A 14,947-nucleotide genomic window follows, 5' to 3' on the forward strand; every position below is an offset into this window, starting at 1 on the left:
TAGTTTTGGAAAGACCCGCCTATACCACCATATTAAGTGACGTGAATTGAAATGGCGATTGACTAAAGTTTGAGTGCCGATGTGCTTGTAACATCTGTACTAACTGTGACTTTATAGTGTCTTTCCGATTTACAGAATACAATGTCAAGAAGTCAGTTCAAATTCTTCGTTACTGCAGATCCTGCGAAGGGCCGTGCTCTGCCCTTTTTCCTTACACCACAATGCTGTCCGGCATAACACAGTTCTCTGAATTGTTTAAAGTCCCAAAGTAAAATGTTTCATGTTTCAGTGTTCAGTGAAAAGCTACCCTGTGGTATTACCACAGCAAAATTAGCGACCGTTACTGTAACTGGGAAACTACTCAGCAAAGATTCCAATAATACCTTCTATAATCATACAACACATGACATTTCCTCAGAATTACCCAGTGGAGACAAACTTTATACACGAACCCTGCGGGCATGGCTGGGGTGTATAACTCGTTTCTACCTTTCTTCATCATCACGAACTCAGTAATATTCCACTTGTGTGATGCCAGTCAGGGTGATGAAAGTATAAAGGTAAATGGGAAAGACATTACAAAAGCTTGACGGGTATACCCACAGTGATTTGGCACCATTTTCAGTACAGTTAAATGTAATTTCGTTTTTTTTTCCACCAGAGTTAAACACCAAGAACAATTATTCAGATTTGAGCAGTGATAGGAACAGAAACCTCATGTTTCATAATATGGTCTATAAAGGTAGAAACTATGTCTAACATACTATATGTCATAAAGTGTTGCGGAGAATACGAATAAATGACTCAGTTTATTGTAATCTATACACCTAGTTTCTTATAATTTGTTTTTAGTTTTGTTTTTATCAATTCGTGGGGGGGGGGGCTTCGTGGCAGAGAGGGTTAGCACGCCAACGCGGCGAAAAGACCCAGGAGCCTCCCACCAATGTGAGTTCTAGTCCAGCTCATGTCGGCTTGCCGTACGGCCGTACGTGGGCAGGTCAGCCAGCAGCCTGCGGATACTCGTGGGTTTCCCCCGGGCTTTGCCCGATTTCCTCCCACCACAATTTTGGCTGCCGCCGTATAAATGAATATTCTTGAGTATACGGCGCAAGCCCCCAATCAAAAAAATAAATATTTGGAACAGAAACCGTCCGAGAACTGATCCCTGACGTACCCTTCATGTAAATTACAAGATTCTGCAAAAATTGATGGTCGTTATGAAGTGGCGATCGCCACATACAGGTAATTCTGAACCAAAAAGTTGTTTTCCACGAACGCCTTGGAGTGACGTAGTTTAGTTTACTGGGGACACTGTTTTATGATATTTAATGATACAGCTTCCCACCTTCCTTGAAAAACGCGTAACTATAATTTATCTTACAGAACAATTAAAGTATGCATTGCAATTGGTTCCTCTCACCATAGGTTTAACAAGACATCATTTTCCCTTCTGGAAGCAGCCATCCTCGTATGCAGTATAGTGCAGCATGCAATAAAAATTGAAAGAACGAACAGAAGTTTCGAACCATTCCATCATAATGATTAGTCTAGATTCATAAACACATGAGCACCCTATGCGGCGTAAAATTCCAATCAAAATAAATAAATACGCAGTTTTCGAGTCCCGTTCCCTTAAGACGTGACGTCGCCAATTTACGGCAAATTTACCATTACAGAATATACAAAACTAATAAGACAAAATGACATTAATTTTCTGAATTATCTTCTTTCGGTGTGTTTGGGTGTAAAATATTGCAAAAACAATACCTTGGCGGTATTTTTGTATACACATAAATACTGCCATGTTACAAGCCCGGCAAATAGCACTGCCTTGTCAAAAGTGGCAACGTCATATTGAGACGGGACGTCACTTTGTTGTCGTAATGGCTTAACTCGAAACTGCGTAACAGGGGACTGATGTAGACAACAAAACACGTCATACAAAAGGTAAATAAATTATTTTATATCAGCCATGCCTCAAATCATGAAACAAAAATTTGACAGTTAACGCAAATGATCATAGACACTTGCACGCATAGAATTGCACACTTAAAATGTTTAAACAAAAAAAAATGTTCTTTGGCTAAACAGCAAGAAATCAATTGCCGTCAGTTTTGTTTCGCCTCCTCGGTTTGACCAAAGCCAGCACTTTTACAAAAAGAAACACGTTAAACGTCTTTACTGTTCTATATCGGAATCCAAATATCCTTCGGAGTCATAAAAAACACTCATATCATCATCGTCATCTTCTAACAGTCCCAAAATCTCCTCCGTCAAACACGCTATTTCCGGATTGTTCTCAGCCAATTGCTGAAGGTCTAACGCCCTGAAGTCTGACGACGTTGCTTTAGACTGGTCTTCGCTACTCTGACCAATAAACGCCAGTCTGTTATTCGAGTGCGGGGACCGTGTGGTTGCTATGGATGATGACGGAGGAAGAAAGCTGTATAAATTAAAAGCACTGCAGTTTTCCTGTTTTGGTTCTGGTAAAGTGACAACAGGCACCGTTCGGCAAATCATTGCTGACTCCGACATTTTAACTTCATTTTGTTGTTCCTGACTAGAATCTGTTTCTGGTGACGACGATATGTAGCTGTGAAAAGAGTCTCCCGTGGACAATTGTGTCTGGCAGGTGTTCAGCAACGTTTCCACGTCCAAAAGTCTTTGTTTTTCGAGCAAATGTTGCCGCAGACCAAGACACACTGGGTGCGATTCTGGCAGATTTTCCACCTCAATCAGGTATCGCATCACTTCCTGTGCACAGTCTTGAAATCCCGCCATGACGTCAGTGTCCTGGAACGGTGATGTCGACAGTGACGTCATGTTCGTCTGTAAGGGCTGGGGTAACACTGCTTCTTGCATCTTGATTTCCTCTTCCTGTGTTTTTCCTGCAAGAGGAATAGACAGATATAATATTGACAAAATAATGATGTGGTGGTTTATACCACAGTTCATGTGGGATCTAACATACTTTATGCCTGAAAACTGAGCGCAATATTTTAAAGCTAATTCATTGTAAATATAGACTCAAATGTACGTTATTCCCTTCTATACAAATTACCATGGTTACAGCAAATCACCAAATAGTATATGCACCCTTACCAAGCAACAGATCTTATGACAACCTGTGGTCAGTAAAGAACCGTTCAAGGAAACCTAAGCAAGGCGGATGACGAGATGTGTCGTTTGGTGTGACAATCCAGGTCTCTAGTCATTAAAGATCGCTCTTTATATACAATCTGCTGTAGCGTCTGTATAGGACAATCTGTCTCAGACTGCGCCCCAACCCTTTGGGGTCATGTGTTTGTACAGTTGGAAGATCTGCAGAAGCCAGACCCCTCCCCCACGCCCACTACAAACCACAACATTCTGTTTATACCACCTCCCCCCCGACCTCAATTAATCTGAACACAGTCCATGTACCCAATGTACTAATCAACTTAATTATAGACATACAGTACACAATACATTTGACTTAGCTATGCGGGATAATCACAATGGTGGAGGCATATGCCTAACTTAAGTTTGTAAAAATAACACACAACGACATGTACAGCGAGGTCAAGATTGAATTTAAGAGCCTTAATCAAGTCCAACGTAAATTACCGGCAAGAACAGTGTTATAAGTGGTACATCAATTTAGCAAATAACGTTGTGAATGTGAAGAACGTTTTCATTCGCAGGAATATGTGGTCTAGACAATGGTCTAAGTAACATGACTCGTTTCCATAATCTAATTCATTAGTAGCCTCTGTAATGCACAACACCAAAGAGTTTCTCTGCCATCATTTCAAAGAGTTAAAGCCAAACAAATCTATGAAACATTATTGGCGTTGCTGGTCCATCAACAAACCCTAGCTGAGTCCAAAAGAATGCTATGGCGCGACAGACGCACGCATATCTCAAGCTGGGGAGGCTCTACAGACTGTGTAAGTGAATATCCTCTTAATATGAAAACATAGGCATGGAGACAAGATCATGAGCATGTTACATAGCAGAGGGTAAGGGCTCCGAAAATAACCTCGCCAGCATGACAACAGTCGCTCATCGGAGGGTGCCTAGAATGGCAACAAGCTCGGCCGAGGCAGATTGACTGGCACATCACGTTCCCCCGGAATGGTACCCGTGAACCCACCCCACTCTATCCTACCCACCCTGGCGAAGCAACAGCTGCTCCTAGGGCAGGCTCAAGGATGCTAATCGCAGATGAATTAAGGGTGACATGCACCAACATTGCAGATTGCAGATTAACTCGATGGCTATATTTCGTGAAGTCGACAACGTGTCCTGGATGAAGGGTGCGGTATTATCATAAAGGATACGACTGGAACCCGTGCTCCATAAATAGTCATATTATATATTATATAAAAAATGTTTTAAAGCCAAAACGGCTTCCTATAAGCATGACAGCATGACAACTATAAATAAGTATACAACAAGTGGATTATGTGTCATAATTGGAACTGTCGTGTGTTATCGGTGGAGCTGGATTGTTTACGTTTCAAACTCAAATATAGAGACAAATCCTCATACGTTCAGTCGCACCTAAATTGCAAGTTGCCAACAGTTCACATGATTATGCATGCCGCCTAATTGTTAGTCTGAAAGACTCATGACCACAAACCTGAAATGTAATTTACTGAACGTAAATGTTCAAACAAAAAGTTTACAGAGCAGATGCCTGGATATCGCTGCTTATTATAAAGACATGGCTATTATAAACAACTAGGCTTGGAGAAAGTGTGAGGTATGAAACCGTGGGGTCTAGAACATTATACACATTGAATGTGGCATAAACCTATACGGTCATTACAACTGACACCAGAATGAAGGAACTCTTCATGTCAAGTTTAACATTTCCGGTCCACAATGACTGATCAATACGATTATCAGTGTACAATAACTGGTGTCCCACGCGCAAACCGTTGGCTGCATGGATGACAGGTTTAACACATACTCAGGTCTATTCTCTCCCTTCTGCCCTTGTATTGGTATATTTGGTTCCGGCGATCGTATTTCTCAATCGCAATTATATTTTTTATCGTGGCAATGCCATGTGGTGGACTACCTCTGTCGGACAATGCAGGTGACGTAAGGCTTGCAAGGGCTTCCAGTACACTTGACCGCCAGACATTTGGCCTAACAGCTTCATTGTCCCGTTTACACTGTAATTAGTGCCAGTATCCTGTCTACCACTAGAATTCTTCTGGCGCTGAGGTAACAATTGTGTTGAAGGCTGGATCCGGTCGTCAAAGTTTTCTCGGGCCCGATTCTGCGCTAAAATATACTACGTATACATGTAGTTCTAAATGCATTGAGTAGTAACTAGCGTTACGAATAGCAATACGCACTGTTTGTAATGCTGACATACTGTATAGCATGGTCGATACGACTTAGTGAAAGTAGCCAAGTCCCATCCATTTCAAATTTTCGAAAAGGTACATAATGATAAAATCTAACAAGAATAAAAACTGAATGGCCACTGTACAAGATGCGATGCTCATTTCAAAAATGTATAAGCACTCTTCCATGTAATATTTGGTTGATTTTCATAAACTGATTTTGTGCTTGGAAGTATGCATGATGATATATCTGCTCTCTTTCGTATAACACAGGATGACATCCATCCCTGTTACAGTCTACCATTGGCCCAGCCTAGACTTCTGTACACAATGCTTATTTTGAAACGTCTAATCTCACTGTAGTTGGTTTCAGAATGTACATATGTGAGTATTTAAACCTGAGACTGGCCTCACGTGTCTCCAATTAGAAATATATATTCATGTTCAAATTGAGACATTTATAAATTGACCTAGGCACATGTTCATAAATGTGAAGTATTTGAATACAAACTTATAAGAGCTTCATACTTTATAATGACACAAGCATATATATATATATATATATATATATATATATATATATATATATATATATATATATATATATAGCTTTAGTTCTGAAGTCTTATTCAAGATTTGGAATAAGTATTGCATCTTTATCAGTGAAATATCCAAAACTGCACCCTTAATCGACCGACATCCCCTCTCATCTGCATGTTTATGCCCACTCTGTCTTAACGCGACACTCTGATGCTACCATCTTAAAGTTTAATCTGGTGCCGACGGATTTCCGTTCCCAGTGTCTATAGTCTTGTCATGGAGGTATAATTAAACACTCAAGTATTTATACCTCCACACTGACTCATCGTGATTTTACCACCACAGCGCCGATTTTATATCTCAACGCATAAACATTATAAATAGCAGACCACAATCTTCTTTTTAACCATAGACACTGAATCTGTACAAACGTAACAAATTGGCCTTCAGTTATGAGAGAAGTGATATTAGAAAATGTATAACCGAGTACTGTTATCGTTGAGTGTGGGAACGCCTCAGGTACAACTGGCAAGTATATGTAAATTACTTACTTAATATTGCAGGTTTTGGTTGATATAACGTTATATCAGTATAAAGCGGGGCAGCTGTAGATAGAGCACGGTGGCAGAGGCATGTCCTTTCTCCGGCAAACAGATCGACTATTCTCTTAAGCAGGCCCACGGTTTTCTTTTGGGCACAAGGTCTTCGTGGTAGTTACTAGTAAGCTCCAGCTGAATAAATAGCGTGGGAATATTCTTGGGTCGGCCCGTCTGTCTATGTATGTACAAGCCCTCTGAACTGAACAGCTGTTCCCCTGAGGTGTGATCGGGTCGACTGCCGCTTCCCGACTGACGGCAATTCAAGCTGGCTCGCTGCTCAAGTAAGGAGGCTAGCTTAGATATACAGCGTCAGTTGACAGGGCAGATCAGTGGCCAGTGAGAAGCATTGTTCGGTGACCGAGTAGCGGGGAATCCCTGGGGTTCACCGGGGATGCCTGCGGGGATACTTTGTTCCTCTCCCCTGCTAGTGAAATCAACACATGCTGCCCCCACAGATCTGAAATACCGCTACTCTGTCCGACAACCACGCAAGGCCCCGGGGGTGAGAAGATAGTGCTACTACTACACAGTCCTACACATGTATGGAGCAATAATACGACACCAGACAAAATGTTCGTCACGTTTCCAGAGGCATAAATTAAACGCCACATAAAAGAAATTACGGACACAATCCAACTCTGCTGAATACGTCGGCCTAACTTCAATGGTTAAAAATGCAACAAGGTTGAATATCTTTTATTCACATTATGTTCGCACATCTACATGTATATAAAAAATTCCCGCTCTATATCATCCATAAAACATCAGTATGCCTGTGTATGTATGCTCTCGTGCCAGTTATGTGAATACAAATTGCACCAACAGAAAAAGACACGATTTAAATAGCGTTGAATAAATTTAAATAGTGTTAAATAATTCCCATCATGTTATTGCATTTAACCTACCTAGTATTTTCTGTTTACGATTTTATGATGCATATCAGTTCTGCATTTAGTCGGTTTATATATCCGTGGGTTTAAGCAATATTTATTTTTCCGAGAGTGGGTTGGTGAACAGGCGCAATGCCTATTTTAACACCTCTCCACATACAACGATACATACAATTCCTACAAGCATACGAGTTAAGGTACGAGTTAAGGCAAATCGCTGACGAGAAATGATATGCCAATTTATTTGTCAAATCTCTTAGAGTCTTTGATAAATGTTTGAGCAGCGTGAAACAGTGTAATGCTGGCATCATTTGTTACAGTACGGATTTTATACGTAAAGGATATACGGAGTATAATAGACGAAAACTCGGCTGAATGTAGTCCGGACAGCCCAAAAAGAGGTGCTCTGGATTTTCAAAAGGATGGCCACATCTACAGGCAAACGTCTCAGAAATATGTCGCATAAACTTATGCGCGTTTAGATCACTGCTCTGTGGACGCATTCGAGTATTATAATATGTGACCTGCGGTCCAATGCATACATACATGTAATGGGAACTAATTAAGCTGTTGTTCGAATCCAGGAAAGCATTGAAAGATCCATAGGAAGATGCGTTAGGAAGATCATTTTGTAAAACAGACGCAGTTTTTGCTTTTTACGCCGCGTAATCTTTTTGTACAGAAGAGCATGGCTGGTTCCTCTCGGACAGCCGGTCAATGTTTATAGTGCATTGAGCTGTAAATGTTCGTAGACGTAGATTGCATTGCGTAAATTGTCTACAATAATTCCTCCATCAACATGTATACTCTGAAACAGAAAGTAATCTGATTATGACGTAATATCATGTCGTAGTAACAGAACACATTCTAGCGCCATGCACTCAGATAACCGACTTTATATTAACAGATTTTCTTGAATGTATATTTACCTATCGAGGAAACATTTCCACAGAAGTGCCCTATTTTAGGGATAGCAGTATTAAGCAGCCAACACTATGTTTACAAGGGTTTGGAAAATGTTATTAGTTGTCTTCTGATAACATGGAATTCTTGTTTTTATTTTTTTATTTTTATTTCTCTTTATTTTTTTTGATTTTTTTTTGGCATGACTATTTCGAAATTTTATTACCAGAACTCTTGACTTAAGTTCAGTCTTGTACTTTAAGTGAACAGTTATCAGAAAGTCGTGTGGTTGCGAAGAAAACGAAGTGCCAAGTTTTACCTTGTTCTGAACCAAGCCGGTTTGGATTGTTACTTAATTATAAACTATCAGAAACAAATATATTTGATTTAAATTTTGTTAACCGTTATGTCAGTTTGAACAGAAGCCTAAATCCACACAGGTAGGGGGTTTGTATAGAAGCTAGATCTAATCCGCTCCTCCACATCACCGAGGGGTATTAAACAACGGGATAATCTGAAAATGCTTTCCGGAAGAGGAAATCAGCTGTTGATTTATCTGCCGCACGCTATAATCTGCTTACAGCTTAAACCTAAACGTTCTCATATAGCGGGCTCATCTAATCCCATCAAAAGATATCATTCATAGAAACTGAAAAGAAAGGTCAAGTGGTTAACAAATTGCTTTGATTGAGGCTGTGAGAGCTTCGCTTTCTATTGTCACTCACTACAGCGTTCCAGCAGATGGCAGATGTGTGAAAAACAGGCCTAACATATGTCAGCTTATTCACCAAGAGAGAGTTCTACTACAGCTCTTATAATTGGCCAATAAACGCACCATTGTGAATGAACTGGAGGCTCACAGAATGACTCGTACACTGCTGATTGAAACAATCCGGTTCTGTCACTGAAGGCAAGGCTTAATTACAATTACAGAGAGGAGTTCACCAACAAGTCAGCGCATGCGCTATACAGTTCCATGTCTATTTCCAAATGTGTTGATATCAGTACTAGACACGCAACTATTTAAAATTATAAAAAAAAAAAAAATGAAACATTGCCCGTTTCAGCATCTTATCTTAGGCATAGTTAAATGTCAGTGCACTGTAAGGAATCTATTGTGAGGAAAAATAACGGCAAGTTTTTCAGTTGCAACTGAACACCATGCAGCCTGTTGGATGGCCTCTTAGAGCAGTCATTTACCAGCTGTGCTGTGACACCACTGCACTGTTTCTCCAACAAAAGCTATAGGTCAATGCACTGACTGACACCATATTACTTTTCTGAAGCGCAAAGTGCACATAATGTATGCAAAAACAGCTTGTGGCACGAATTTCGGAAATCAAAGAACAGGTCAATTAAATAATTTCAATGAATTTGACAAATATGATAAATACATAAAGTAAAGAAATAAGTAAAAAATGCGCCCTCAGATATAATATCTTCCGCCACTTATACTCATGTTAACAGGGACACACGCTTATACACGGACACTCAAACAACGTAATGAATCGCAATTAAACTTAACTTTTAAACTTAAATTAAACTTTTATTCTGTGCAGAAATGTAACGTTAATGAACAGTGCACACAATTTGTCATCAGGCGGATGTTGTTCTAACTTACATACATACATGATATAGGCCTATGTCTACATGTATGTACATACACATAAGTTGTGTATATACCATGTACATCAACTATTTCCGGTTATAATTGTATAACATATTTAAACGTGCGTCGGTTATTGTACACTTACTTTGCAAATTACCTAAGTACTATATATATTCATTAAAAACACAACATGATATATTGCAGGGAACAGTGAGAAACGCTAACAAATCAAATTTCCAATCTTTGGGCTCCTATAAATGTACTGGACGAATGGAACTAGATCTGCATCATCATATTATATGAATATGTATTACATATTGCTAAGCAATATCATACATATGCAACACACAGACGATGGTATTTTCTACGAGAGTCGATATGACTATGCGAACTTTTAATAAGAATGGTTGGCATATTTACTAGAAAACATTAGCCTCCATGGAAAAAGCCCGCGCGAATCAACAGTAAACTTTTAAAGAGGTTAAATTTGGAGATATTTGTCAGAGACATGGGAATGCCTGTTTTCATGAAATTCCATCATGCACTGGCACACATATGGCCAAATCTTGACGGCTGGGTTACTTTAATTTATTCAAAAAGTGTAATTGTTGGTTTGTTTTTTGCTATGTACAAGAAGCACCGCCCCCTCCCCTCCTCGTATAGCCGTGTGAGCCAAGCTTATATTTGTCTGTTTATTTCATGTTTAGAGGTGGATCTGTAGATTTTACAAACACTGTTACAATTTCAATTCATTTCGTAAGGGTTCAAAATTTTAGCTATGCAAAAGAAAAAATTTAATCTGATTAGCGCTTGTTGATTTTTTCGGAACGATCTGCAATATAGACTCTTTAAAATCCATTGCCTTCCACATCAAACTGACAGCACGGGGGTGGGGGGGGGGGTGGGGGGGGGGGGGGGGGATATAAACCATCTCACCCCAATGGTTTTGTTTCAAATTTAGTTCCATTTATGAAAGAGATATATAAAAAAAAGACAACATTACGATACCTCTATTCTGATCATCCTTCTTGCTTTGCATCATCTCAGTCTGTTCCGATGACCAGTCGTCGATTAATATGTCATCAAAACTGCACATCTGGCTATATATTACAACTAATTTTGTCTAGTCTGATATCCGAACAGAGGCTTCTTGCAGCTCAGCTCAAAAAATGAGGTACAGAGAATCTGTCTGCGATTAACTCATCCGACTTCAATTCAGCTGCAACTCAAGAGATGAGGTATATCTGTCTCTGCTGTGACAGTGCGTCATTCGAGGCAGATATTTGGACTCTCATATTATAACGGCGGGCGACTTTCACTATAGGAATGTTTCTACCCTCATATCACAGCAGTAGTCATATACCAAGTGAACAAGCGTTCTTATTTGTCACCGTCTTTAAATACCAAAGCGACAATTAAACTGATGCATAAGAAAAATACAGCATGGTTCAAATCCGAGGCTTTCAGGAGACTGTGCGTGGGAATTTTTCTTTCAAGACAGGGTACAGTGAATAGGATGCAAATTTTGCCTTATAAATAGCAACCCATCGCGGTGTCTGGATGCCGATACGCATATTGAAGAGCGATCATTGATGTGGCTACCACCATCGCTCCTTCATCCCATCTCATTATTGCTTGTTCAAAGCTCAGGTTTTTGACAGCAATTGTGATGCTGTTTTGTCCAAGTCTTTTGGTCGAGTCAGTCAGGCGTGAAGACTTGAAGGTAGTACACAAGTAGTAGTGCCCCCGTTCCCATAAAGTACTAGGCTATGTCAAGGCAATCACGAGCTGACACAAAAAAGCAAGAACAATAGCTATTGAGAGTTTGAACGCCGCTCACCATGCAGTGAGGCTTCAGAAGGAACCCTGCTCCGATGTGAAGTTCTAGACACAATTTTCTCAGGCCGTTCACTCCAGTATCTTCAGCAGCAGATCCGAATACTATTTTTTGTCCACATTTGCAACACTATTTTTAGCCCTATATAGCGGTCCACCTGCTGCATGCAAAATGTGATAAATGTACTATGAAAAAAAAAATGACCTCGTCAAACGGCAAACTAACTGTTTTCAAATTGAAGCAGAGCTTAACCAATATAAAGCCCCACATGGCTCACGTTAATTGCATACATACCCAGTTGTTAATAAACCATGCATATTCAATGAGCATTTGTAGATTTGTTTGCACTAGTAAGTTCAAGAGCATGTCAACGTTCTTTAGCGTTGATATATGCATGATGGATTTGATTTTAACGCCGCATGCAGTCAACAATAACCATACATGTCTGTTGTTTGCATGTGCATGTGTAACAGGCACAAGGCATCCTGCACAGTTATACAGACCATCGAGGAAGGGTTCAATACTGGGTTTGGTCATGCGTTAAAAACGACAATTCCTACCCCCACCCCCCTCACTTTATTAGTGCTCATCAACAGAGGACAAATCAATAAGGACAAATATATATTTACCATCAAAGCACCATCGATATGTTGTTGAAGGTGAATTGAATGCTGTTTAAAACCCACATGAAAGACAGGATATGTGTTAACACTAAACATAAAAAGAAATACAGGCTATATTTTCATCTCTGAGAGCAGCAACTTCAGCCTGTGTTCTAATGGAATTAGCCTGTGAGCAGAAAACATACCCTCAAAAAAAGGTTAAACCAAACCAAAGTCCAACAAGCCGAGACATCACACAAACTGCAGCTATATATACATATATAAACGTGCTATATACTTGTAAAGGTCTATAGTTGGAGTTATATACTCTCTCAAAACCCAAAACCCATTTTCTACGTTAAATGATACTTGTAAATGTTGAAAACTGTGAGTGTCAATATTTAAAAATATTTCGCCGCGTAATGGTTGCTTGTAAGTTGTACAATAATGTTAGATAAAGCGGAACACAACACTAAAATGATGATAATCTGAAAAAAAAAATAGTTTCATATTACAACGTTTTATAAGCATCTGGTAAATAGTTAAATTTCTAGCATTTCAGAAAATCTTAACCTAACACAACAAATGCATTAATCCGTCCTTCAGCTCTGCCAAAATATTGGATTTATACTTAACCAGTTATATATAAAATTTCTAGTTTTAATAGAACTGTTTTGGTTGTAAATAATGGAATCCCAGCTAGACTGACTTAAAAACCCCATTGGTCAAAAAGTGATTGACCACCATATCGTGTCGACTGCTTCTGCTGTTGACAGTATAAATGTATTATTCTTGTGGCTTTGCTCTCATTGTCAGCTAAGAACATTGATATTACGCGATTATCGACACGGAATGAAGCTTGAACGGTTGACTATATACTGGTATATAACACGTCGTTGTACAGAAATTCCTTGGATTAGTCATCTCCTATAAACCGAAGGAATGCTTCACAACGCGTTTGACTGACCGGTGCCATTAGCCTGGGCATCTTGGGAGTTCCAGACCAACAGTAAATCTTTTGGGTTAACAAGGAATTCTGGTTCGCGTATCGCCTTGGGTGAGACTTGAAATAAATTAATGGGGCATTCGTCACACGGGTTGTAGGTAAGAGGTATAAATGGGTGTGAGCCTGTGAATGGAGTGAGACGCCCGAAGTCAGGGCCAGTGTCCAGAATTAACAAGGGAGTTGAAGCTATTGTAAGTGAAGTAGGTAAGATACCGCTCAAGGCTCTTTGATATTACGCAACAAAACCGACATAGCGAGAAAGTATTGATGCCGCTATTGTAGACAGCGAATCTTCATTCCGCATGATCTGTCAGCAAGCTAACGGGACGGCTCTTCATAAGCATCGCCTGGGGGAACTTCTTTTCGTCCGGCTTTTTCCGCACCTTTCTTAAAACCGAACGGGAACAAAGCTGGCCCATTTGCACAATCAGTAGAGTTGTTTTTCACACATGATGTTAGAAAATATACTGTTGTCACCTAGGCCTCTTTATTTGCAATTAGCAGTGAGTGGGTCTGTAATGACTGTAAGCCCCGGTGGCGCCACATTTTGTCCCGAGCGTATATAAAGCAAAGTAAATTTGCTGACCGGTCAGCTGTTACTGGGACGAGGAAAAATTCCTCCTCGGCTCATTAGGCGCTTGAAAAGCTCGGTTGCTCAACCTGTTCTTATGCGACAGCAAACTGGCCAAAGAACTTGTATGATTGCTAAGTTCCAGTTGCGCAGGAAACGTAAAATATATACAACGGACTGACGACTAACAAACGTAAACGGACGTAAGAAACTTGCCATTCAGAGTGCTCTGTCATATTTATTACTGAACTCTGGTCAAGAAAAGAAGAAACATAGAAATGTGGAGAATGTCTATATTGTCTACATCGCGTGAAGAGATCTGCAGATTTGGATGATGTCTATATTGCTAACATCCATATCATTCCCCTTAGAACGTCATATAAGTGTCAGCCGAATATAATTTATTAGTCTGTGTATATGTAATTTTGCTCAGCATACATTCACACATTTGTGTAATTCTTTCAATATGAGTGCATAAGTGAAAGCATTGAAGTCATCCAAGCAAACTGTTAATCAATCTGAATCATGAGAAAACGCATTCTTTGAGTTTTTTTGTTTGATTTTTTTGTTAAGGAAGTCAACTTTATTTAACCCTTTAATGGAGACTTGTATAGTTATATTTCAACGACATTTATTCTATAAACTTGATGCAAAGTGAAGGATGTATACCTTACTGAGCTATGGAATTTTGTATTTACCAGCTGGAATTATGTCAACTCTGTGTTTGCAGACCAAGATTAAAATCTGAATGGGGTTTTCAGTGGGAATAAATGCTTTAGAAGTCCTTTCTCTCATTCTCAGGTCATAGTTATATACCTCATTTCATCCTTATATATTCATTAAGCGTTGAAATACTACAAAAGAAAACACAATGTTCTGATGTATACTGACAGCGGTAATATAAGGTCTGTCGAAAATAAACAGTCGTATTTCACACGCTGTATGTGCGACAGAAATATCCTGTTTTGCATGCACTGCCATAGCTTCTTTGTAATGGTCAATTCAGATCACTTTCCAAAGGGTTTTACGTAGAATTGCGCAACCCACA

The 14,947-nt window shown here is 39.6% G+C and overlaps 1 protein-coding gene across 1 annotated transcript in view; it reads right to left on the reverse strand.

Moving 5' to 3' along the window:
- Positions 1 to 1,943: 1,943 nt before the first annotated feature.
- The window catches only part of LOC135461914 (uncharacterized), a 29,166-nt gene continuing 16,162 nt past the window's right edge, over positions 1,944 to 14,947 (reverse strand). Inside the window, exon 4 of the mRNA XM_064739202.1 lies at positions 1,944 to 2,888. Within this exon, the coding sequence (XP_064595272.1) occupies positions 2,179 to 2,888 (710 nt within the window). The 3' untranslated portion in view covers positions 1,944 to 2,178. The remainder of the gene's footprint in view (positions 2,889 to 14,947) is intronic.

Source organism: Liolophura sinensis, chromosome 1, assembly GCF_032854445.1.
Source record: "Liolophura sinensis isolate JHLJ2023 chromosome 1, CUHK_Ljap_v2, whole genome shotgun sequence".
Classification (NCBI taxonomy): Eukaryota; Metazoa; Mollusca; class Polyplacophora; order Chitonida; family Chitonidae; genus Liolophura; species Liolophura sinensis.